At 34.8% G+C, this 27,894-nt stretch overlaps 1 protein-coding gene across 2 annotated transcripts in view; it reads right to left on the reverse strand.

Moving 5' to 3' along the window:
- Positions 1–14,254: 14,254 nt before the first annotated feature.
- The window catches only part of Hgf (hepatocyte growth factor), a 69,879-nt gene continuing 56,239 nt past the window's right edge, over positions 14,255–27,894 (reverse strand). For both annotated transcript variants that reach the window (XM_069996355.1, XM_069996354.1), the window contains exons 13-18: positions 26,898–26,994; positions 23,932–24,006; positions 22,963–23,109; positions 20,887–20,993; positions 20,617–20,762; positions 14,255–17,941 (exon numbers count right to left, since the gene is read on the reverse strand). In XM_069996355.1, coding sequence (XP_069852456.1) covers positions 17,765–17,941; positions 20,617–20,762; positions 20,887–20,993; positions 22,963–23,109; positions 23,932–24,006; positions 26,898–26,994 — 749 coding nt within the window. In that variant the 3' untranslated portion in view covers positions 14,255–17,764. The remainder of the gene's footprint in view (positions 17,942–20,616; positions 20,763–20,886; positions 20,994–22,962; positions 23,110–23,931; positions 24,007–26,897; positions 26,995–27,894) is intronic.

The following is a 27,894-nucleotide window of genomic DNA, read 5'->3' on the forward strand; positions in this document are numbered from 1 at the left end:
GAATGTCATACAAAAGGAAAAAAGGGTTGCCCTTTTCACATGTCCTTTTTATATGGATCCCTCTAGTAGGAAATAGTAAGGTGGTTGTGCATTGATTTAGTTTTGACCTTTTTGGACACTGAGGAATGGAGAGAAATGATGAGGATTTCCATTTGGACAAAGCAGACAAATAGGACTGTTTCCTCTCAAGACATATTTAAGTAGTAAAATAATAAGCACCAGCCAGGTGATGAGAAATCGAGAGAAGGCAGTGGGAGCGGGGAGGAGGAGGGCAGTGGTGGAGAATGAAATAAGACAGTGACTAGTAGAAGGACACAGGACTCTAGTTTTGGCAAGACAGTGACTAGTACAAGGACACAAGACTCTAGTTTTGGCAATTATCTGATAGTTCTATCACAATGGGAGTAGAAAATAAAACAATTTAGAAAAGACCCAGGTTCAGGGAGAAACTCTTTCCCTGGGTTTGGGATTTCTTACTTATTTGAACATCCAGGTGGAAAATTATGTATAAGTTTTTTTTTTCTGTATTTTTTTTTTTTTGGTCAGTCATTGGGGCTTGGATTCTGGGCCTAGGCGCTGTCCCTCACCTCTTCAGCTCAAGGCTAGCGCTCTACCTCTTGAGTCAAAGCAACACTGGCTTTCTGAGTGGTTTATTGGATATAAGAGTCTCATGGAGGACTGGAAAGGTGGCTCAGTGGTAGAGTGCTTGTCTTGCATGCCTGAGGCCCTGGGTTCGATTCCTCAGCACCACATAAGCAAAAAGAAAAAAGCCAGGGGGGGAGGGGGGTATGATTGGGTGAGGGGGAGGGGGGAGGCTGGGAAGGGAGGTGAAGGGTAAACAAAGGAGGAGGCTGCAATGCTTGGTAAGAAATGTATGCATTTATTTACCATAGCTAAGATATGGAACCAACCCAGATGCCCCTCAGTAGATGAATGGATCAAGAAAATGTGGTATATATACACAATGGAATTCTATGCCTCCATCAGAAAGAATGACATTTCCCCATTTGTTAGGAAATGGAAAGGCTTGGAAAAAATTATATTAAGTGAAGTAAGCCAGGCCCAAAGAAGCATAGGTCCCATGGTTTCCCTTATTTGCAATATCTAGTATAGGTATGAGTCAAGCAGAAAAGGTCAGATAATGTGATGTTAGGAAAATGAACCCTTAAATATGTATTTTAATGTTTTCGTTTCTTTCATGCATATGTTTCTAACGCATTTATAAGATTATTTCTTTGTTGCTTTGTATGTCCCTCCCCCACAGTGTAACCCCCGCTTTCACTATATTTGATGTCAGTATAACATGTGGAGGAGATTGGGGCAAACAAGTTGTTTAAGGACTCAGGTGGACCTGTTGCAACAATGAGAAGTACAAAATGTCATGTCAAAACCAGCTTTACAATGTCGGTGTGGGGGGGGAGGGGGGTATAATTGGGTGGGGGGAGGGGGGAGGCTGGGAAGGGATGTGAAGGGTACACAAAGGAGGAGGCTGCAATGCTTGGTAAGAAATGTATGCATTATCCTGTCCATGTAATTGTAGCCCCTCTGTACAGTATGTTCTCAAATAAAATAAAATAATATTAAAAAAAAAGAAATGTATGCATTATCCTGCCAATGTAATTGTAACCCCTCTGTACAGTATGTTCTCAAATAAAATAAAATAAAATTAAAAAAAAAAAAGAAAGAAAAAAGCCAGAAGTGGCGCTGTGGCTCAAGTGGTAGAGTGCTAGCCTTGAGCTGAAGAGCTGAGGGACAGAGCCCAGGCCCAGAGTTCAGGCCTCACAACCGGACCCCCCCCCCAAAAAAAAAAAGAGTCTCATGGACTTTCCTGTCTGGGCTGGCTTTGAACTGCAATCCTGAGATCTCAGTCTCCTGAGTAACTAGGATTATAGGCATGAGCCAGCACCTGGCTGCTTTCTTTTTCAGTAAACCTTATAACTCTATTTTGAACTTGCAAACCACTAAACTCCAGGCATAACAAGGTAACAAGGATGCAAAATAATGACCTGAATAAATTGTAGTCCACATTATTATGAAGGTAATAAAATAATATTTTAGTTGGTCCTTACTATCTCAGAATGAAAATACTCAAGATAATGCATGTACATCATTGGCATCCATCTGAGGTGATAAAACGTGAATGATCTGGATATCTCATTTCATGAAGCAAATGCTGTATACTTTCCAGAGGGCTCAAGGAGAATGTTCATTAAGCTTTTAGACACAGAGACAAAGTTTGAAAATTCAAACTGATAATCACAGTTGGTGAGAAATAAAAATGCATGATGTTGGGAAATGTACATATTTAATAAGCCTTTATAGTCAACATATAATTTCATATTGAAAAAGAAAAGAGTTTTAGTTGCAAACTATTCCATGAAGACCATAGAAGATTGATTCTCATAGATTACAAAGCCTCAGATTCACCCCGCCCTCCTATGAGAAACTGACAGTAAGCCTAAATCTATATACAATGCCAATTTACTCAAGATTTTTCAAAAAGTACAAATAAAATCACCTCTAGGTCAGGAACTCTTGAAGGTTTAGAGTCAGGTAGCCAAGCAGGATTATCTCCCCAGGGATTGGAAAGGTCTGCCATGCACTTATTATTTCGTTTTATGCTACTGCTTGTTAGCTTATGCTCTATTTCTCATTTGCTCTGCATTTCAGCTCTATTTCTGCCAAGAAATCCATCTTCCAGGCTGTGTCCTTAGCAAGGATTCTTCTGCATAGGGAGGAAGGCAGATCACAAACTGAGTTTGGGAAGGAAGCCAAAAGCAGATCCATCCTGGCTTGCTCCTTAGGCAGGGGTCTGCTAAAATGCACCTGCATTGGCTCTCTTTACTCATCCCAAGTCCTGATCCTTTGAGCTTTGTCTTAGTCCACTTTGTGCTGCTTTAATGAATATCTGAAACTGGGGAATTTATAAAGATCAGGAAATCATTTATTTCTAATTGTAAAGGCTTGGAAGTCTAACATGAAGAACTCTATCTGGTGAGGGCCTTTTGTTGTGTTATAGTAATATAACAGAAAGCACCCACTGTGAGTGAGTGTGTGTGTATGTGTGTGTGCATATGTGTATATGTGTATGCATGTATGTATGTAAGAGAGAGAGAGAGAATGAAAGAAAGAAGGAAGGAAGAGTGGGAAAGAGAGCCAGAGCCAGAGATAGACATATGGACAGAGAGACAGTGGGAGGGATTATATTGTTTCCTGTAATCTACTTATGCAAGTAGAGCTCAAACCACCTAATAAAGATTGCTTATCAACACCATTAAGGATGAAATTTCTAAGGAAGGCTTGATAGCACATGCATGTAAACTCAGATCTCAGAAGGATGAAGCAAAATATCATAATTTAGAAGGTAGCCTTAGCTACATAGACAGCTTTGATTTAGGGTGTTGTAGACGTATTTTTCAGAATTGGCTCTGCCTCTCTAGCTATATGATTGTGGACATGTCACTGTGAATTTTGTTTCTCTTTTTTTTATCTTTGTAAAACAAAGAGGTGATTTTGACCATGTTTCACAACTGTCACATTCTATGATGCCATGTAATAGATCAGACTATATTCCCATGTAAAAGGTTATAATGTTTTCTGAAGATGTATACCTTCTTCAAAAAACTCCCTCTAGCATATAAAATAAAGACAGGAAACATTGCTGTGTGTGATGATGATCATCCTCATGATGATTGTCATTACTGTTATGTCAGAATTACTTCTGATCTTTTCTCCCATTAGATGCTTAGGTTTTTACTTCCTACTGCATTTCTTCACTGTTCTTAGTACTTTTGCCTCACACAGGTTTGTTAATTTTCTTTGTCAATGGATACAGATAAATTCCCACATCAAAGAGAAAGGAGGATCCTCTCCACTGCTAGGCTGGCTCTTACCTGTCCATCTTCAATTGTGAAACAATTGTGAAAACAAAGAGCCCTGCAGCAGCTTGAATTTCCATCCTTGTCTTAAAGATGCAAAGTTTAGCTCTTTGTGGATGATGTCTCACAGAGCTTTAAGCAAGACCTGCTCCAAAAGCAATTGAACCTGTGAATGGTCTCTTGCTCATATCCTGCCTAGATGACAGCAGAATTTTTTTAAAAGAATATTTCTTTTCTTCCTACTTTTCTGGAAAATAATGAAATCAAACATTCAGTGATCAGGCTAGAACAAAAGTGTCAAGGCAAATTAATATTAAAAATCTAGTTCTAAATGTGTTCTTATTACATGTGGTTTGAAAACTTTCTTTTCCTTAAGATGTATATAGTTGTAGAATCTGCCTATGAAAAGAAATAAAATCAAGGATGAAAATGTCAAGCACTGAATAATTATTATTTATTCTTATTAGATGATCTTCAAATACAGCTAAAAACAAACTGTGATAAAACTTTTGTCAGTTCCATATGAGCAAAAAGATATTTTCTGTGTAAATTAAACCTCTGAAAACTGGGGCATTGTCACTATTGGAGAAATTTCATTCATAATAGACGCTCAACCTCTCTCTTTGAACCTACTAAAAGAATCAAAATATTTGGAAGAATAAAAGAAAGGACAGAAGGAAAGGGATAAGATTAAAAATCTAGAAAAATGGAAGAAAGGAGAACATTTCTAAAATGAATTCTAAACCTGGTTTAAAAAACTAGTATAAGCAAAAAATATTCATAAAATGAAAAAAATCAAACTGCAAGTAAAGGACTTGCCGCTCCCCTCTTGGCTTATTCATTTTATGTATCTAAAGATGGAATATGAAGATTGACCCCCACCCTATTGTCCCAGGCCCATACAGATGCCAGGCAAAATTCTACGTATGGGTGAGCTGGTTTGAAGTGCCTGTGTGGCAATCCACCTGAACCCAGATGTAAACATTCCATTGTGGGCCCAACCTCCCTTGACCCTGTGGCTTTCTCATTAACCTCTGCCTCCTTGCTCAGAAGTCATGTAAAATCACAGCTCCTGTCCCAACTCTAGGACACAACCTCCAAACCAGAGGTAAGGTCTGTACCCCTTGATGTTTCTCAATAAACAGTGTCACTTGTTGATGAGTCTGGCCTATTTCTATTCCTTTCTCCCCAATTTTCTCAACAGCAAGAACTTAAGTTTATAATAATTATCAAAGACCGAGGGTAATTACTTAAAACTGGATAATATTTTGCTCTATGATTTAGAAACTTTTGGCCTTTTCAGTTAACACTTTATTTTCCTGTTTCCTGGCAGATTTGTCTGTATTTATAAAACAGAAAAATGACATTTACATAGTATACTTAGCATGTTCCTTAGCACATCTAGAATGAAGCCCCGCATGTACCAATTATAAACAGCAGTATCTGAAGAAGCCAGCAGAAATCACCTTCTCAACATCACCATTAAAAGAACTTGCTGATGATACTATGGAAAGAGTAAACAAAACTAAAAATTGTAACATAGTTATATTTTAGAGCTGAATAAAAAAACTGCAGATATCACAAACTAGATATATATGCATATTTTAGTCACAGGGTTTGAGCTCAGGGCATGGACAGAATCCTTGAGTTTTTGTAGTCAAAGCTAGCACTCTATAACTTGATCTATAGCTTCACTTTTGACTTTTTGGTGTTTAATTGGAGATAAAAGTCTCAGAGACTTTCTTGCCTAGGCTGGCTTTGAACTATGATCCTCATATTTCAGCCTCCTGAGTAGCAAGGAATAAATGAGCCACTGGTGGCTAGCTATTATAAACTGTATATGATATGATGTAGTTCTTAGCCAGTACTGAAAAACAAAAAATGTGGAAGTATAGACCTAGCCCATGTTCTCATAGAAATTATAATCTAAATATAGGAAAAGTAGGTTTAAATATATATATATTCAAATAATAATCCAATACTGTATTTATGAAAATGAAAATGAAAATTGAACTAACTGTTGGGTGCTGTTGGCTCATGCCTGTAATTCTAGCCACTCAGGAGGCTGAGATCTGAGGATCATGGCTCAAAGTCAACCTGGGCAGGAAAGTCCCTGTGAGACTCAATTAACCACCAGAAAACTGGTAGAGTGCTATCCTTGAGCTCAAGGATAGGTCCTGAGTTCAAGCTCCATGACTGACAAAATTAAAGAAAAATAGAAAAGAAAGAAAATTGAACTGAGGTAAATGTTCTGAAATAGAAGTGTATCATACTTTGGAATGTGAAACTGGGTCACGAAGGTGGGTGGGGGATAATTGGTGACTTTTAAGCTGAAGTATTCACTATGTATTAGTCAGGCAAAAACTGTGGGTGGGGGACAATTCCAGACAGTGGCTAGCAGATGTGAAGGCTGAAGAAAAAGAAAATGTTGAGCCAATTTCCAGAACTCAAAGTACCCAACAAAGTTGAAATACAAAGGACAAAATGATGTGACTGATGGATTGAACGACAAAAGACTAAGTACTGGTCAGCCAATAGGAAACGCTTGAAAGATTTTAAATAGGAGAACAATAGACTCACCTCTTAAATTGTACTCTAAATTTCAATAACACATGAACTACACATGGAGAAAATGTTTTAGAACTAGTGTGCTAATGAAGATCAAACCAAATTCTAGCTTGGTTGAATGTGGCCCTACTGGAAATGAATACAGATGAAGAGATGACAGATACATCCAGGGGATGATAATATTGAACGGTGGACAGAAATATGTAAAAAGTGATTTTGTGAATTTTGAGATGAGTCAACCAGACTTTGGTTGGGAAGAAGATGAAAGATAGCCAGGAACTTAGGTTTCACTCTGGGTCCATTCATGTAGCTCTTAGAGAATACCCAGACCATGATGTAGTGAGGACAGAGAAGCAGCATCTTCAGTTCCTTCCTAGTGAGCTTTCTTGCTAAAGTTCCTGCCAATTTTGCCTCGAAGTCATGGAACTAGTAAAATACTGAATGTTTTGAAGGTAAAGAATTTAGAGAGCAATTTTAGTGTAAAGTTTGTTTCTTACTATTATTGATCAAAGGGCAAATACCTTTAGCTACAAGATAAATACCAGAGACCTAATTAAACTCAAGTGACCACAGTTAATAATAATATTCATAAAGTTACAAATCTATTGAATGTAGAAGTTGTGATTGTTATAAAATACATGTACTCTCAAATTCTTCAAAGGTATTAGCAAAGTAAGATGATTGGCTATATTAAATAGATTATGATAACCATTTCAGGATGTATGAATAAATCAAACACATTTTATACTCAAAAAGTATAGTTTTTGCTAATCACACTTCACTTAAACAGGACAAAAGATACTGAGGAAGTAAATAAGTTAAAAAGTGCAAAAGAGATAGGAAAATATAAGGGAGACATGCATGAGGAAGAATTGTATTTGTGTGCTATGCTTGTTAACATTAGGATGATTCATTACGTTAAATTTAAATGTGCATTTGGAAAATAAATGATGATGACTTAAAAGAGGTTAGTAAAGAATAATAGTGCTTTCAATTTATTGCTGATCTTCATTTCAGTATTTCAGTGTAAATACCTTAATGAAACCTCTCTTCCAGATTCTACTCAATTTGTGTGTGTGGGAGGGCTGTAGTAGTAGTAGTAGTAGTAGTAGTAGCAGTAGTAGTAGTAATAGTAGTAGTGGGGCTTGAACTCAGGGTCCTTCACCCTAGCTCAGGATATTTGCTCATAGCTCATGCTCTATCACTTAAGCCATGATTTCAGTTTGGGCTTTTTGCTAGTTAACTGGAGATTTACCTGTGCAGGCTAGCTTCCTACCATAATCCTGTATAGCTCACATTGAAGGGATGATCCATCAATGTCTGACTTCTTTTCCAATTAAAAGAATGTTTCTTCCTTTTACTCTTATATTCTTATTTGCCTTTCTTTCTTTTAGCTCTCTACTTCACCTTCAAAGTTGTATTTTAGCAAAGTGTTGTGGAGGTGAGTGAGATGGAAAAAGCTAGGCTTCCAAGAGCAGTGGCTCACATCTACTCAAAAGGCAAAGATTAAAAAACTCAAATCTCAAAGCCAGCTAGTACTAAAGTCAGTCAGATTCAATCTGTCAATAAGATGAACCTAATGAAAGGTACATGTGATCCTTAAAAGTGATTTTTAATCCCTTTAATCCCTTTTATATCATCACATAAAATCAAGTTTCCACTTTTGAAACCAGTATTTTACTTTGTAGGATTAATTCTTTATTTCAGATCACAGTGATATATGCTAAACTATGAAGATATAGAAACAAGTCAGTAACATTGCAGGTCTGAAAACTTGACAATGTCTTTATATGGAAAGCCTGCCTTTCCTCTGTCTCATGTCTTTGCAGCATTCTCTATGTATGTTGTGTTTTTCTTTTTCTCATTTTAGGAAATACAGCTAATAAAAGCCTTCTGTTAATTAAGTAACAATGTAGATGTTGTGTAATTTTATAATGTACAGCAGATGACAAACTTGTACATAAGCACTGAGTATACTCAGGAGATGACTGCAATAATTGATGCTGTCCTTTTCCTCTGAATATTGGGACATCAATCTTCCAACCTTCACAGAAAAACCCTATTGGGAAAATGCTCACCATCATAATCTAAACTGTACTAGATTTATAAAGCAACCACCATTTAATTAGAACAAGTTAAAATCAAATTTTCCTTTTTTATTTTAAAATCACATGTACAAATGTCAATGCATATAGTTCTTAAAGTTAATGATTCTTCTGATTTGGAGAGAATTTTTTCAAAATCATTTGGTAAAGCTGGAATTATCTACTTCAAACTAAATCAGACAGATACAGACGCACACACACAGACACACACACACACACATAGCTCAATCTACAGGACATTATTCTTGCTGAGCATAGTTCTGAAAATCCTCAATAAAACATAAACAAAATCTAACAGTACATTAAAAAAGACTCACCATAATAATGAGTGATTCATCCCAAGGATGCAAGGATGGTATAACACAAATAAATTAGTATGATATCTTACATCAACAGAATAAAGGATAAAATCCATATGGTCAGTAGTAGGGCCCAACAAAATTCTTTCATAGAATTTAACATTCCCTCATGATAAAAATTTTAAACAAATTGGGTATATAAGGAATGAGCTTTGTCATGATACAGGCCATACTCAACAATCCCACCAATAATTTCCCACAAAAGGGGAAGAGCTGAGAGTTTTCTCTGTAGGAACTAGAATAGATCCAGGAATCCCACCTTTAATACTGCTATCAATAAAATATGCAAAGTCCCAGCCAGAACTACTAAGAGGAAGAAAACATAAGATTATTCAAATTGGAAAAGAGGAAGTCAAAAGGTCAGTCTTCATAGATAACATAGCCATATTTGGAAAACCTCCAAAGACTCAATGAAAAGACTACAACTAACAAGTTCAGCAAAATAGCAAGATAGAAGATTGACACACAAAGTTGATAGCATTTCTATATAACAGCAGCAAATAATTTGTAAAAGAAATTTTAAAAAGCAATCTCATTTATGTTAGCAATAATAGTCAAATACCCAGAATACTCATCCTGAAATAAACTTATGGAAATAAATAAATAAAAAGAAGTCTACATTAAAAACACTGATGAAAGTAATTGAAGAAAAAACAATTGGAAATGAGGCTTGAACTCAGATCCTGTGTACTTGTCCCTGAACTCTCTCACTCAAGGCAGTATTTTACCCCTTTGAGTTATAGCACCATTTCTGGTAATCTGATGGTTAATTGGAGATAAAAATCCTAGGAACTTTCTTGCTTGGACTGGCTTTGAACTGTGATTGTCAGATCTGAGCTTCCTGAGTAGCTAGGATTATAGTGTGAATTAGCAGTGATCTGTGAAATATCAACCCTTTATATATATAAATATTCAATAGCATCAATTAAAATGCACTGAATTTACAAACTGACTTGAATGGTAACTCCTATGTACAACTACTTAAAGATAATAAAAATGTAATTAAAAATAAAATGCTTATATATATTAATTACTTGTATAAAGAAATGAGAAAAACATAAATGCATATTTATTTGTATAAATGCATACACATTTGTGAAAGATAAATATCCATTACTATATATAAACCATTTAAGATTCAGTATAATTCCTAACAAAATCTCAATGATATTGTTTACAGAATTAGAAAAAAAATCATAAAATCTATGTGAAAAAATAAGTACTCAGATAGCCAAAGTCACTGTGAACAAAGAAAACAAAGTAGTCATAAGTAGTAGTAGTAGTAGTAGTAGTAGTAGCAGCAGCAGCAGCAGCACTAATAGTGGTAGTAAGTAGTTGTAGCAGAAGTAGTAGTAGGCATTATACTACCTGACTTCAAAACATACTACGAAGTTATAGACATCTAAGCAGTCTGATATTGGTACCAAAACAGAAACAAACCAATGAAAAAGAGTAGAGATCCCAGAAGTAAGCCCATACATGTACATCCATTTCATTCTGACAAAGGTATTAAGAATAGGAAAGCATTTTAATAAATGGTGCTGGAAAGACTGGATATATATGTGCAGAGGATTTAAACTAGACCCTGATTTACCATCATATAATTGAATCAACCCCAAATAGTATAAAATCTTAAATGTCAGAAAGAATATTAAGAAAATAGAAGAAAGCTTAAGGGAAACACTTTAGGACGTTGGAATAAGCAGATTCTTTTAATTAAAAAAAGTAAAGTAAATAAAATAAAAATTAGATTACAACACACTAAAAAGCTTTTATAAAAACAATGCAATAACCCAAAGAGTAAAACACAGCTTAAAAATTTGGAGAAGAGTTCAAATAACCTTAGCAAAAAAAAAAAAAAAAAGACACAAGGAAGGAAAGAAAAAAGGGAAAAAAGGGAAGGAAGGAAGGAGGAGGAAGGGAGGGAAAGAGAGAGAGAGAGGCAGAGAGAGAGAGGGAGAGAGGAAGGAAGGAAGGAAGGAAGGAGGGAAGGAAGGAAGGAAGGAAGAAAGGAAGGAAGGAAGGAAGGAAGGAAACCTTATGGGCATAGGAAGCAAATGTCTTCATTTTTTTCTAAAGATGACAGCAAAATGGCTAACTGTATGTAAAGAAAATGCTAAAGATCACTCCTGGGACACATGAATCTCCAATAACGTGAGACAGTATTTCAACTCCAAATAAATGATTATTGTCCAAGAAATGCAAAATATAGTAACTGCTGGCAAGGATGTGGAGAGAAAGGAATTCCTGCACCCTGTCTATGGGATGATAACTAGCAGAGCCATTGTGAAGACTGATTGGGGAGTTCTTCTAACCTGTAAGTAGAGTGTTCAGGTAATCTAACAGCACCACCTCTGGGATATTCCAAAGGCAAAGACATAGTATGCCCAAGAGTCACCTGCCCTTTCACAGTCACTGCAGCACTTGTCACAGCAGTCAAGAAACAGAAGTAACCGAAGTGCCTATTAACTAATGAATGAATAAAATAATGTCATTCATATATACAATGGAAAGCCATGAAGCCTTAAAAAGAAACAAAATCTTGTTCAGCACAGAAGACCAATTGCAAGATCTCATTCATAAATAAAAGGTAAAACAAAGTGATCTCAAAAACATTGTAAATAGAATAGGGGTTACCAAAGCATGAACGTTGTACAGAGTAGAGGAAAGAGTGTTAAAACACAGTATGTGATGGTGTGCGTGTGTGTGGGGGGGGGGAGGGGAAGGGGGGAGGGGGGAGGGGAGGCGGGGGAGTGTATGAAGAGCTCATATGGTGGCCCCCAAATATATACAATTTTTATGAATCAATTAAAAACTAATCTCCTTGCTGGGCACTGGTTGTTTATGCCTGTAAGCTACTCAGGAGGCTGAGATCTGAGGACTGTGGTTCAAAGCCAGCTCGGCAGGAAAGTCCATGAGACTCTTATCTCCAAGAAACCACCTGAAAACTGGAAGTGGTGTTGTGGCTCAAGCTCTCCCCTTGAGGTAAAGCACTCAGGGACAGCACTTAGGCCCTGAGTTCAAGCCCCATGACCAACTAAAAAACAGACAAACAACAACAACAAAAACTAATCTTCTGGAACTGGGAAGTTGGCTCAGTGGTAGAGTGTTTGCCTTGCATTCATGAGGCCCTGGGTTCTAGTCCTCAGCACCACATAAGCAGAAAAAAGCCAGAAGTAGTGCCGTGGTTCAAGTGGTAGGGCACTAGCCTTGAGCTGAAGAGCTGAGGGACAGCGCCCAGGCCCAGACTTCAGCCCCCACAGCTGGCAAAAAAACCCAAAAAACAACAACAAAAAAACTAATCTTCTCTGTTCCATAAGCATACATTGACATAAAGTACAAATGAGGCTTTTGTTTTCCAAGTATTTTCTGTTTTGATATGGCTTAAGGCCATAACACAGACTTTAATGTGTGCCCTGAAATTACAAGTGGTTTTTTTTCTTTTAATTTAAATTCAGCCTTCCTAAGTAACCCATGAAATTGTCCAAATGCAAATTCAAAGGACAAAGGAAGAGTACAGTTTCTTTGGAGTAAAACTTTTGCTGTTAGTTTTACATGACATGCTGGTTATTGTTTGAAGGGTGATTGACAGCCCCTTTTGATGCTGTATTAGTTCAAATGTGGGACTCATGAAGATGAGTAAAGCACAGAAGAATTGTGGACTGAGGAGGTACTTTCTGACATGGACATGTAACAATTCATTAAAGCATCATGAACAGGAATCAACTATATTAGGAAACAACATTTTCCAGGTTTAAAAAGAATCAGAACTGGGCGCCGGTGTCTCACGCCTGTAATCCTAGCTACTCAGGAGGCTGAGATCTGAGGATCACAATTCAAAGCCAGCCCAGGCAGGAAAGTCCGTGAGACTGCTATCTCTAATAAACCACCAGAAAACTGAAAGTGGCGCTGTGGCTCAAGCGGTAGAGCGCTAGCCTTGAGCTGAAGAGTGCAGGGACAGCACCCAAGCCCAGAGTTCAAGCCCCACGACCAACCAAAAAAAAAAAAAAAAAAGAATCAGATTCCAGATAAGCTTTGTATGGTAAACTATCACACTTGAGAAACTGTTTTGATAGTTTGTTTGTTTGTTTTTTCGGTTGGTCATGGGGTCTGAACTCTGGGTCTGGGCGCTGTCCCTCAGCTCTTCAGCTCAAGGCTAGCGCTCTACCACTTGAGCCACAGCGCCACTTCCAGCTTTCTGGTGATTAATTGGAGATAAAAGTTTCATGGCTTTTCCTGTCCAGGCTGGCTTTGAACCGCGATCCTCAGATCTCAGCCTGCTGAGTAGCTAGGATTACAGGCCTGAGCCACCGGCGCCCGGCTTTGTTGTTTCTTTTGTTTGTTCTTCTACCTATTGTATAACCCCTGTTGTCACTGTATATGATTCTGGTGCCCTGCATCTTGTATGTACATTTTTTTCTAATTTGGTGAGGGAAAAGGAAATAATAAAATGCAGAAACAGGGATACAGGCTGACCCATTGTAAGAATGAGATATACAAGACAGTATGTTGAAAATGAACTTTATAACTTGGGGGGGCAGTTGGGGATGTGGGGAGGGAAGGGATAGTAAGGGAAAAACAGAGGAGGAGGTAACATCTCAATAGCCAATGTGCTCATTATCTTACTCATGTAACTGTAACCCATGTGTACAGTATCTTTACAATAAAAAAATTAAAAGTTCTCTTTTCTTTGTTCAATAAAAATATTTTCTGTTGTGTATAGAAAAGTAATTTTCACAAATGACTCACTCACCTAGTCAGTATTTTCTCTTTAAGTGATAAATTCATGTTATCTATCTTACCCATATTAACTGTAAACTCTATTGCAAATGTATCATGTGTAAAAATTTAAAAAGCTCTCTTTAATATTTTACTTAATAGAATGTAATGTATATTTGGAATTAGATGGAGTTCTAGAAACTAGAAAGAAAAAAATCAAAACACTATTACATAGTTTGAAATCACCAATAGTGACTCAGTGAACTTGATTAAGTCATGGTTAACTACTTCCAAATATAATTACATAAGCACAATTGATTCATATTTATTCTGAAGATGATAAACATTTTGAAAAGATACTCCAAATTTGATGAACCTAATAATTTAAAATTACTTTTGTAACTTACAGTGATGTAAGGAAGAAAATTAAGCCATCATTTAAAATTTCGTAAATGGGGCAAATTAATAAAACATGAAAATATGGAAGATGACTGAATAATTATATTTTACAGGTGGGGAAATAAAAGTCTATAAAGACAAATGGTTATAATGTTACTGTATTCTACCTTACAGTTCTAGAATTCATGTAAATATATTTATAATAATAAGAAAAAGAAGGGCAGCATTTTGATAAAATATTTTATTATTATTAAGAATAATAATATAATTATGGCTATAAAAATAACAACTTTATTAACTACAGAGATTTATCATACAAGTCATAACCACAGTGTTCCCTTTTTGGGGTATGCATCCAGCTATACCACTCAATAGGCAGCTTATCATTTTCCTATTTACACACAGACAAGCAGTCATAATATCCACAGTATTCCATTTTCAGTTTCCTAAAGACAGAAACTTTCTGTGCAAATGGAAATGTTTTTAAAGTCACACTGTCAAGAGTTACAGGGTTTACAAAATTTGGACATTTGGTTTGTAATTGGCAAATTCTTGATTGTAAATTCAGTTAACTACAGATATCTAATGTCTTTTATGGACTCAATCTTGAAAAGCAATTTAGTAAAAAGTTGTTTACAAAGTTCTCAACTGATATCTTTTTACTCAAATTATTTTTAGATCAGTTTTTTCTATAAACATCAGATACAATAATTGAATATAGTGCTTTTACAAAATTCAGTGAATCAGTATAAGGCTTATTTATTTCAAATAAGTATTTCTTTAAGACAAGGAATACTTAGGAACAACAAGAAAATATCAGACAGAAATTTCTATTTCTTGACAGTATTGTTTTCAATCAAAGGTTGTGGCTATCACATTCACTTTGTACAGTACCATTGGTACCAACAAGAAATATTCACAGGAATAAGTGAAATACAATTTTGCCATCACATGCCATTATTGTTAGTTTCCTTGCTGTCTAGTGTCTCACAGTCCTGTCAGTTGAAACACAAACAGCAAGCAAAAGCCTGTTAATACTATAGCTTGACTCAGCATAAGCCAATCTACTGAGGACCTGCCCACAGCAAATAGGTAAAAGTCATTACACACTTTACAATAAAACTAAAGAAATATACAAAAGGATTATCAGCCCTTCTGCACAGCAGAAGAATCACAACAAATATTTTAATTTTACATTCCTGTTCCTGCTAGACATAAGAAAAATGTCTATAGTGACAATAGCCTATAACCATAACAATGCCAACAGCCAAAACAAAGAACAACATTGGAAACTTTTAATTTAAAAGATCCATTAGTGAAATAAAATGGATTTTTGGATTAATTCAATTTTTGTACTCCCTTCAAAGAAAAACACTCAATAAATAATATCTTTCATCAGAGAATAATGGCATGATTATACCCTGACCTACCACCAAAAGTAACATGCATCTTGTTCATCTAGTTCTCATTGTCAATTATATCCATTTCCCTCTATCACAAAGAACACTTCCCCAAGAAAAGGCCACCAAATTCAGTGATTTATTGATGTTGACACAAGGGAAAACACTGAGTTCAAAGTGTCTAAATTGTTAGTAGTATCTAGATAATCTCTACTTTTCTTTTCTTGGAAATTTACAACAAAACCATGAGAAGTATTGTAAATGTGAATATTTTAAAGTATTATAGATGTTATTATAGTTTTACCAATATGACAAACATGTTGAAGCCTGGCCAATTCAGCAAGAAGAAACTATGAAAAGTACTTTAATATTTTGAAAATACATAGTTGAAATTCCTATATATGGTTATTAAAGTGTTGTATTATATCAGGGTAAAAGAAGTAAAATCAAGGCAAGACGGTGTAGACCAGCAACGAGTTGTATCTCTTTGCTTTCTCTGTTTCCTGACACCAGTGCCACTTTATTACTGTGTGTGTGTGTGTGTGTGTGTGTGTGTGTGTGTGTGTGTGTGTGTGTGTGTGTGTGTGTGTGTGTGTGTGTGTACAATCTGCATGAGCATTTCTAGATCTACTGCCCTGTTCTCTGTCAACTATACTCTTCAGTAAATTTAGAACCATTTTACTCCAGATTAAACAGTACACTAAAGATACTGAAGAACATTGCTTTTTCTTAACAAAGAAGATTTAAGAGAAACAATAATAGAACGGAGAATGAGAACAACAGATTCAAACATTAAGATTGTTATTTATACTTATTCCTGTTTTGTACAGGAAGATTTTTGTGACAAATAAGAACCTCTCCTATTACTCTTTGTAATCCCAATTGATTAATAAATATGATTGTTGGCTAGTCACTAAGATAATATAATAATTTAGCTATGACAGAGAATAAAAATTTAAATGAACAATCCTTATAGCATTAGCAAAGATCTATGTTAAATAAAGTAAGATAAAATGAAATTTCTTGATAAATCCTTTGATCTATGAGATTCAAATATCTTTTGAACAAAATAATCCAATAGAATTTAGACAAACTAGTTATTTTCCTTCCTTCTTATACTACTTTTCGCCCTTTTGCAAGAATAAAACTTCCACAAAGTTCCATTTTTTCCTCCAAAATATGCCTTTATGCATAACTTTATGAGAAAACATGGATAAAACTTGGGAGACATGGAAACTTTCATCTTCTTATTATTTCAATTTAAGGAGAGTGAGTTCGAAGCCAATCACAGTAGTAAGTCTTGGAATTAACCTATTTACATATACTTTTAATGAAAAAAATCCATAAATTTGTTCACTGAGACACATACTTGAGAATTTAAAAATGTTTAGGAAAATAGATCTACAGGTACCTTATATAAATAAGTGGTACTAATTTTGAGGAAAGTAATAGTGCAAATACACACGTTACTCCCTTCCCTTTAGTAATTAAAAATGACAGGAAATAACTAGGATAATAAATATATGTAAACACCTAGATTAGGCATTACTTAAGTAGTGGGTCCTGGCCTCATTTTAAATGCCTACCAGTGGAGGTCATCTATAGATTGTGCATAAAAGATAGTCATTTCTATCCTGCACCATTCCTGAATATTTTTACTGTTTATATTCTATGATTTTATCTTGAAGAAAAACTATAGGCACATACCTCCAAACTATTTAGATTATATTAAAGACACCACAATTTTAATTGCAGTGCATGACACCTGTGTTTCCAGGCATTTGAAATGGGCATTTTTTTTTGGTTGTTGTTGTTTTGTTAAGTATACTTGTAGGCCAGTACTGCAGGTTACATGGAAAGAAAGAATGGATGAACTGCAACATGTGGCACATGAAAAGTCATAATTCAATATAGACATACAATTTAAGAACACAAGTTATAAATTGTCTTCGTGAGGTTACAATAATAGTTAACTTACAGTTTATTTATCATTAAGAAATTAACCTGGAAAGCAGCATAGTGAGTGACTACTTGATCTTCTCCATTCAATCTTTTCTCATCTGGCAATTATACCTTTGCATTTTAAAGAATCCATTCAAGTATCTTCAGGAGATATGTTACTGCACTTGCATGTACCTTAATTCATTTCAACATTTACAAAAATAACACTGACAAACAGAACAACAGATAACACCCCTATATATTAGTGAGTATCTTAACAAACAGGACACTCAAGTAGTTGTTTTAAAATTCTTTCAGCTGACATTTTAGTTCCACATTTTCTGAAATCTTCATGTAAGATTTCTATGGGTTGATGGATGCTTCAGACACTTCAGCTATGACTGCTGTGCCTTGTATGTTAAAATAACTTTGTGCATCCACTTTGCGTAGTATGCTACTCGGATAAAAATTCCAGGACGATTTGGGATGGCACATCCACGGCCAGGAACAATGACCCCAAGGAGCATTCTCATTTTATGTTGTTCACAAACAAGTGGGCCACCATAATCCCCCTGGAAAAAAAGACATGCAACACAATAAAGTATTATTTCAGAAATAAAAATAAAAATCCATTAATATTATATATATATTGATTTGACTGTCAAGGGTAGATAAACATGAACAGGAGATAAAAATGGGTGTCATTTAGACCTCTGGTTGCTCTTCTATGGAATTTACTAAGTTAGGATTGAAATACATAAAGATGAATAAGTTCTTAATTCTCTCACATGTGGTCTTCATTTAAGAATACCATGCTTCTTCCAAAATATCTCTTCATTTTTAAAATGGGTTTTGCCCTTTTTGAGTTCAGAAAAGCAAAAAACACTAGTATTTTCTTCATAATTTCAAATTTATCTTTAGTTTGTTCTCCTAATATTGAAAATTTGTTCCTATGGCTTTCACAATTAAAACTCTATTAAATGCTTTCTTTCTGAAGATTTTCCCCCCTTTCTTTAACCCTTCATCAGAACATTGTATCTGAGTTTTTAGCTCAAGGCTAGTGTTCTACCAATTGAGCCACAGCTCCACTTCTGACTATAGTGGGCAATAAGTCTCATTCAGACTGGCTTCAAATCTCAATTCTCAGATCTCAGCCTCCTGACTAGCAAGGATCACAGGCATGAGACACCTGCAGTGGGCTGCATCACTTGTGTGTGTGTATGTGTGTGTGTGTATGCAGGTCCAGTTTATTTTGCTTACATGAAGTTCACCAATCGAAACCATTTTCCTAAAAACAATAAAAAATTTTTTCTTTATGACTAAATAAATCTATATAATGAATATACATCATATTTCTTTATCCATTTATCTATGGATCACCACCCAGGCTAATTCCATAGCTTGGCCATTGTGAGCAGCGCAACAACAATCAGTATACAGGTGTCCATGCATCCTCCTAGGAAGGCAAGGACTGGCTTTAGGAATGCACATATAAAGGAGAGTGTTTAGGACTACCTTGTTTTTTCTCTAAAGGTAATGTTAAAAAAAGCAAACAAAATCATTTTAACTTTTGTTCTGTGATTGTACAGTTCACTTATGGGCAAGAATATAAGCCATTGATATGCTAAGCATCAAAACGTATGAAAAAATATCCGAACATGATTGTGTCAACTGTGACTCTGTAAGAATATGGAGCTCTCTACAGTGCATCAGTGCTTCCTGATATGAATGATTTTGAAGATAATAGTAGATGTGATGCTATTGCTATGATATAAATATATAGGGAAATTTATCTTTCTTTTTTTAGTGAATGATTAAAATATTTTGTTTTAAATTGTGTGTGTGTGTGTGTGTGTGTGTGTGTGTGTGTGTGTGTGTGTGTGTGTGTATGTGTGTGCATGTGAGTGCTTTAAGCTTTAAATACATGTAAACATTCTGGAGGATAAATACAGTTTTGAGAAGTGGTGGAATCAATTCAAAGTCAAATATTCTCCATATAGGTCAGAGGGACAAATATCCAAAGGCTAAATGGACTCAGGGAACTGAGAGAGTATACACAATGAACTAGGTTAAGGCTATTCGAAAATGCAGCTGCCAAGTGTTGTGAATAATGGCTCCAGGGCTGGGTAAAGGACACTGCTTTCTAGAGGATCACTGAGATTGGATCTTCCTGGAAACTTTTACACTCACAAAACAGTTTGAGTTTTAAAAAACGACATCGGTCTATTTTTTCTTGCAGTAGAATTCCCTTGCCATAATTTTCCCTTGTGCCACACATTAATAGTCATTTGCTGGAAGACCAAACTGGAAAATATGTATAAATAAAATCATTTTTCTCCACATTATTTTAAAGCAGTGCTGAAAGCTCTTTAATTTAGAATTTTCTTTCCTTTACAGGAATAAAATATCAGCACAAGGCATATAATATACACACTGTAGTACCCAAGGCATATAATATACACACTTAGAGTACCCAGTTTCTCACATGATCAACAAACATTTCACTATCATCAAGCCCATTTTTTCATGATATTATGCATAATAAGCAAGAATCCCATTCCTTTGAGGCTTGGAGAACATGTTCCTCACCAAAAACCATCTAGACTAACACTTCAATAGCTTTTCTATGTAATATGAGAATGGGAATCCAGCCATGTGTAAAGAACAGTTGACTAACAAATAAAAACATCCCAGCTCTTAAAGTCATACACTTTGACCTTTACTTAATATTTTTAAGAAAACAGTTTGTTTACACACACACACACACACACACACACACACACACACACACACACACACACACACACATAACCACATATCCCTACACACATAGGGATGTACACATGTACACATACTCAACAAAACCATCCATTAAAGTTTAAATCCAAGCACATGTCTCTGGATATTACTAATGAGGTTTATAGAGGGAAAATTTGAGAAGATCATTTAGACAAACAAAAACTATTATATTAAACTGATTTGGTATTTCTGACATGAACAACTTCCTCCTAGGGTTCTGGCTATGTTTATTTATTGGTCTTTTGAGGACAAATGTCCTCCCAGTTTGCTGTTGCTGAAGCATGAGTTGATTCAATGTGTAACTAAAAGAAATGGACAAAAATAATCCAGGGTTAGGTTTTATGGTTCTTCTATCTGAGAACAGGTTGGTATACAATTTTTATTTGTGAAAAATAAACAAAACCCAGGATAAACCCATAGATTCTTTATGAAAAAGCATCTTTCTTACCTCACATGGTCCTGAGCCAATATTTTCAGCTCCAGCACATAATTCAGACTCACTCAGAGTCACTTTGCCTTGATGGTGCTGATTGCATTTCTCATTCCCCATAATATAGAGATGTGCTACTCGTAGCAGACCATCAGAGTTAATCACTGGAATGGTGTAAGAAATATACAGTTAATGAGGGCAGGAAAAAGGCAAGAGAAGCCAGAAACAAATGAAAATTATATATATATAATAAATATATTGCCTAATCTTTTAAAAAAAACAGCTTACATCCAGTATAGCCCCAGCCATAAACACTGCAAGTGGTCTTTTCAGGAATTGTGCATCCATAATTAGGTAAGTCAATTGTACTAACAAAACTATCCAAGATAGCAGGCCTGAAAAGAAAAGAAAACAGTAAGTGCCCTCAACTGGATTCAACACAACATAAATTTCTTTAAAAATGTACTGTCCATGATTCATATAATATTTTAAGACAATAAAGTCTTGTTTAAAAGAAGCTGGTTTGAGTCCATATCTTAGCTATGGTAAATAACACTGCAATGAACAAGGTTGTGCTGATGGCTTTTGTGTGGGCTAGTTTGTGGACAGTAGGGTAAATGCCCAGAAGTGAGATTGCTGGGTTATAAGGGAGCCTTATATTAAGTCTTTTGAGGAACCTCCATACTGTGTTCCATAGTGACTGAACAAGTTTACACTCCCACCAACAGTGTAGTGCTAACTCCCTTTTGGCCACGTCACTACCAGCATCTATTATTATTAGTTTTCATGATAATGGCCATTCTAATGGGGGTGAGTTAGAATCTCAATTTTGTTTTGATGTTCATTTCTTTTGTAGCCAGAAATGTTGAACATTTCTTCATGTGCCAATTGGCTATTTCCTCCTCCTCCTCCTCCTCCTCCTCCTCCTCCTCCTCCTCCTCCTCCTCCTCCTCATCCTCCTCCTCTTCTTCTTCTTCTTCTTCTTCTCCTTCTTCTCCTTCTTCTTCTTCTTTTGAGAAGTCTATCTTTAAATTTTTAGCCCACTTATTAATCATGTTGTTTTTTTGAGGATTTGTTGGGGGGGTTAATTTTTTGAGCTCTAAGTATAATTTAGACATGAGTCCCTTTTCTTATGCATAGATAATAAAGATTTATATGATTTATTAAACAGCACTGAAATCATTCTCAGTGAGAACAAAGAAGGATATTCTTAGGAGAGGATCACAATGCCTCAATAACTATGTGCATATGACCATATAAAATGATGTTTATTGGAATGAATTCCAAGAAATGGAAACAAGAGTTTTTTTTTTATTATTGTACTGATTTTCAGTTATTTCTTTTGTCTTTCTTTTTTTTTCCCATGCTCTATCTTCTGTTGTCACTTTTTTTTTTTAATTTCTGTACCCTTTGTCTTGTATATAAGTTTATCTGATTGGGGGAAGGGAAAGGAAATCACAGAAATGATGGACAAAAGGTGAACCAATTCAGCAGTGATACTCACTAGACACTATGTTGGAAATGGACTTTACAACTTGAGAGGTTGTGGGGATTGAAGGGAATAAATAGGAGAAAATGAGGGAGGCGCTAACACTGTTCAAAAACAAATGTACTCATTACCTTACTTATATAACTATACAACACCTTTACAATAAAATTTAAATTAAAAAATAAAAATAATAAAAGAAGCTGGAATAAAGAAATGTCTAACACATAGTGACAAAATTTCCAATAGGTAGAGAAGGGAGCTCTTGTTTACTAACATTCAAGAATAAATTATCACTGTATTTACTTGAAAAGTAATTGTTTAGTTCTTGTTTACTAACATTCAAGAATAAATTATCACTGTATTTACTTGAAAAGTCATTGTTTTCTGCTGGGCACAGGCAATATACACCTGTAGTCCTGGCGATTCAAGAGGCTGAGAGCTAAGGATCTCAACTGAAGCCAGGCCAGGCAGAAAAGTCTGTGGGGATATAGCTCAAGTGCTAGAAGTTCTAGTCTTATGCACAGAAAACAAATAAATACCTAAGGACAGTAGCCAAGCCCAGAATTCAAGTTCTTGACTGGCAAAAAAAAAAAAAACCCCAGCAAACCAAAAACAAAAACTTCATTGTTTTACTTGCTAATGCTATTAAAACTGATCATTAAAATTCAGTTTTAAAACAGGCTAATCAGACTCAACTTCATTTTTACATATATGAAATTCTGCAATTCACACACATACATGTGCACGTACATACAGATATCTGACTTATGACAAAGGAGATAAGTCGAAAGATAGTTGAAGTGGAAGAAAATTGTTTCAGTAATCGTAATCTGCATTAAAAACAAATCCTAAGTCAAACTTCTAAAGGAGCAAACCTAGCAAGCTTCAGCAAGACCAGATCAGATCCTTCGGGGCCGTATACCAGCTGGGAAATGTTCAGAACCTGCTTGCGTTTCTCTTCTCCTCTTCCATGGACATCATGAACTCCAAGCCAAGCTTCATAATCTTTTAAATCTTTGTTTCTAAGTTAAAAAAACAAGTTTAAGTGCAACTCCATGTTATAAAATACTATTTACATATTATTATGTTTAGCTTCTAAAGGTAAACAAACTGCATTTAAAATTTGATTCAAAGAATAAAGGGATGCATATTTGAAATGAGGAATTCAGAACAGCATGGAGTGTTGAAGCATATACAACCTTTCAATTACTGAAAGTCTAGGTGGCTATGAAAAAACAACAACGAAGTATTGATTGTACTTGCCTAACAAAAAAAAGTCCCTTATGAAAAATCCTCAGGTGTTCTTTGAAAAAAAATTCATTTTACTGCATTTTTTGCATTATTTCATTTATGTGTGTATTTTTATTACCAGTGTTAAAATGTTAAACAAAATCAAAATGTCCTTGTTGAGAAGTACAAGTAAGCTTACACATCCTTATTATTTTTTAGGCTAATTTTCATTGGAAATTATTTCTAGGATGGCTCTAAGCCTAACTCTTTGTAAGAAATCAGAATCAAGGGTCAAAAGAAGTTAGTTGATAACTCAGTTGAAGAATATTTATCTATTTAATAAGTGCAAGTGGAAGTTGGGGACATAATTTCTTTACAAAGCTCAAGCAAATGTATTTCCACATGAAACAAATGTTAAAAGAAGTGAGTTGAAGTCTTCCTGAACTTGGAAATACCACTGAATTTAGAGCTTTCTTGGCTGATTTTTTTTAATAGTGAATTTGTTCATGCATGTTGGTGAATTTCTGTAAAAATGAATGCACTGTTAAAAGCTAAGTAGAAGTTATAGGTACTTTTGCATCTTCAAAACAGATATTGATTTTTAAACACTTTACCTAGCAGGGAAACACTGTCTTGCAGTAAGAACCCAACTTTCCTTTATCAACGATCCTCCGCAGATATGTTTATTTCTATGAGAAAGAGGAAAGAGAAACAAATAACATCTGGTTTCTAAAGAGCCTGAGAATGAATGCAATGTCTACTGCTCCATTAGTTAAACAAGAATTCACTGAAATAAAGTGAGTAGTGGTCCTTTTATCTGAAAAACAATAGTCGGAGATTGTTGAAGTAACTTTTATTCATAATGTGAATATTGCTTTAGGAAATTAATTTTATAGTTTAGAAAACTTGCTGTAAACACATGCATACGTGTCTGTGCATTTGTGATCATGAGAAAAATTATAGGCTGCAAAATTTGGGTGAGTAGAAGTAAGAGTTAACCCCCTTTAAATCCATCATTTGATCATGAAGAATATAAATCTTAAGTTTCCCTTTAACCTTGAAAAACATCTAGAAGTGACAATTTTTATTTTTCTACTGTTCCCTTCATTCTCTACCATTATGTAGTTTTGATATGCTAAAATATGGCTATGAATAAATTTATTGTTACATAAGACTAGTAATATATTTCACTTATAAAACTAAATTTTGAAAGACATATCACCTAGAAAACTGTAAAATAGCTATAGACAATAATAAGTATGAGGACATTTATTTGCTGACATCCAAATTTTATAAATCCATTTATTTTGGCAGAAACATAGAAAAAACTATAACTTTTCACAATTTACATTCCAAAGAATACAGATGTTTAGTGCTTCAGAGAGTAATACTAGAAGGTTTCCAGATTAAGGCCACAGTTATTTATGGTTGTTACCACACAAGAGGATAAGAGTGTATAGAGTTTTAATTTCTGTTTTGTTCACTATGTGTTTTGGAAAAATAACAAACAGCTGTTGTTGCTAAGAACTTGGAATTAAAAGAAAAGATCTTTTTCTAAACATTTCTAAAACAGTTTTATTACTGACATTTCTCTACTCAAGTAATATATCAAAAATATATCAAGTAATATTCAAATAATATCCTTGTGTAGCCTCTTACTTGTAAATAATTCAGAAGTCGATGTCCTTTTTCCTTAGGAATTTTCATTGAAGAAAGAATCACTCATTAACTCAGAGATCTGAATTCCTAAAAAGTTTTCTCTAATAAAGAAAATCAACTATAATAAAAATTTGTCTCTATTAATTGTATGTATTGTCAAATCACCTTATATTCAGGTTTGCTTCATAATTTGCTTTCAGTACCTCAAACTTAGGACAGCTACACTGCAATTGTTGGCTTAAATATTAAATTTAATGAGTTGTTTCTTTTTGTTTTAATGTTTTACTATGCTTATTAAATATATAATTGATGTAAGTACAACAAACCATTAGTTGCCATCTTGAGAGAAGGCTCTAATAAAAGGGAATTTTAGCCCATTTTCTATAATATTATTGTGACATGAGTCATAGGATATAAAGTCTACACTTGGCAAGAACTGGCATATTTAATTGCAAGTTACCCATTCTATTTAAATGTCACTATGAATTAAGGTAATATGAGTTATACTTTCTCCTTGAGGTAAAGAAACAGGATAAATCACTTAAAGAGGAGATATTTAATTTAAGATTAGAAGAATGAGAAGCAATGTTCAAGCAAGTTACTCTGTATGGTAGGACTAAACATGCACAAGCCTGGAGATTTGTCTAGAATACAAGGAAAACTGTAGCTACAAATCATGTGTATTTTGCTTTTTGTACATGATGAAGTTCTGATAGAGATGAATAGCGATAAAAAGATGAGAGAAAGAGAAAGAGAGAGAGAGGCAGACAGAGATAGAAAAAGACCAGGAAATTGTATAATAATTTTAACTCATGCTGAATATTTAATTTTTTTGAGGGGAATGCCAATCCTAGGTCTTGAACTCAGACATGGTCTTTTTGTTTGGCTTGGTGCTGAAAGCTGGTACTCTGCTATTTGAGCCATGTCTCCACATCCAGCCTTTTGCTAATCAACTGTTTGTAAGTCTCCCAGATTTGTTCAAACTGTGAAATTCAAATATTGCCTTTGGGGTAACTAGAGTTATAGGTGTGAGCCACCAGTGCTCAGCTTTCAAAATTTTAATTCTTATAGAATAATTACTAAGCTTTCAATTTATTCTAAAAATTTGTGGTATCTATGTAGAATGTCATTATATAACAAAAATATAATAAATATATAAATGTGTACTATATATTATTTTATAAATAATATAATGTAGATACTATATACTATATTATATATATAGTATATACATATATATATGTACATGTATGTAGTATGTATTTCTCTTTTATGTTTTTGGTGCTGAAGAGCAACTAGAGCCTTGTACATGCTAAGTAGGCAATCTTACTACTTAGCGCTATATTCCCAGTCCTATATTTCACTCACTCTTAAAAGTACTGTTGAAGGCTCTTGATTTGCAGTTTATTTATGTATTTACTCTCCTTATCCACACTAATTGCTATAAAAATAATACTATTGATTAAAATATTTGTAATCTTTTCATATAAATATACTCTGTAATTTTTAAATGATATATGAATGACAAAAAGCAAAAATAAAATGTCTTACATTAATATGCATGGATATATAAAAATATCAAATCATAATATTCTGCATTGGAACATTAATAGCATTAGAACTACATGTTGATATTAAATCATAAGAAAATCTTCTGGATAATTTTGTTTGATTTAATCAGAGCCAAAATTGGACTTGAAATCTGGGACAATGGAAACATACACAGGACCTTTTTAAACTACAAAAGGTTAGGTCTGGCACAAATTGTAAAATCTAGACTTCACTGTTTGGCAAGAGTGTGACTGACTGATCCCTTTATAGTTTCTCATCTGAGTGTTTAGCATAATTGTCATGACCATGTGATCACATGTTGGTTGTGTGACTTATCAAATAATTTTAAAATATGCTTATTAATAATTACCTGTATTTCAAACTAACCATCCATCCCACATTCGTCTGTGTTGGAATCCCATTTACAACTCTCAACTGTTTTGTTTTGGCACAGGATATTACAGGATCTGTAAACAGGATCAAGTAATATTTTGGCATTGCATTTTGAAGCAATCAGTACATCTTAGATTTTTTAAGTATAATGATAACTAGATAAATGAAATCACTGCATTTGTATCAGAAGAACGTGTTAGAACAAGAGTATTATATACTCCTTACACTTGCCACTCTCATCTTTGTTAATGAGTGACCCAGAAAACTAACCAACTCAAAGCAAACAGGCTTGCTTGCATAAGGCATACAATAACTTTCCTCACCATGCACTAACTAGCAAATTCTTCAAGTCTGACACTAATATATTTCCCTCACTAGTCTCAGTACAAAATGAAATAGTGGCTATTTCTCAATAACAATCGGTAGCCTGAGTCAAAAAATGAAATAAAATTTTACTTGTTTATTTGTAGGCTAAGAACATAGAGCGAGGGGCTGGGAAGGTAGCTCAGTGGTAGAGTGCGTGCCTTGTATGCATAAGGGCCTGGGTTTGATTCCTCAGCACCACATAAGCAGAAAAAGCCAGAAGTGGTGCTGTGGCTTAAGTGGTAGGGCACTAGTCTTGAGCTGAAGAGCTAAGGGACAGCACCCAGGCCCAGAGTTCAGGCCCCATGACTGACAAAAAAAAAAAAAAAAAAAAAAAACACCCCAAAACAAAAAACAAACAAACAAAAAAACCCAGAGCAATTGTGAAATGTACTCCTGATATTATATTTATTGAAACAATATTCAAATGACATTATTATATCCAAATCATTATGCCCAAATGACATAACCCAGAATTCTTTGGAGGAAACATTTTTCCTGACCTTCCTCTGTTCCTTGCCTTATCCTTTGTACTCTGTCCATGGTCTAGATTAGATTTTCATTTGCTTCCTCAGCCTGAGGCACAGCAGGTGGTTTTAGAACAGCAAAAC

This window comes from Dipodomys merriami, unplaced genomic scaffold, assembly GCF_024711535.1.
Source record: "Dipodomys merriami isolate MVZ:Mamm:240054 unplaced genomic scaffold, mDipMer1.0.p SCAF_5, whole genome shotgun sequence".
NCBI classification, from domain to species: domain Eukaryota; kingdom Metazoa; phylum Chordata; class Mammalia; order Rodentia; family Heteromyidae; genus Dipodomys; species Dipodomys merriami.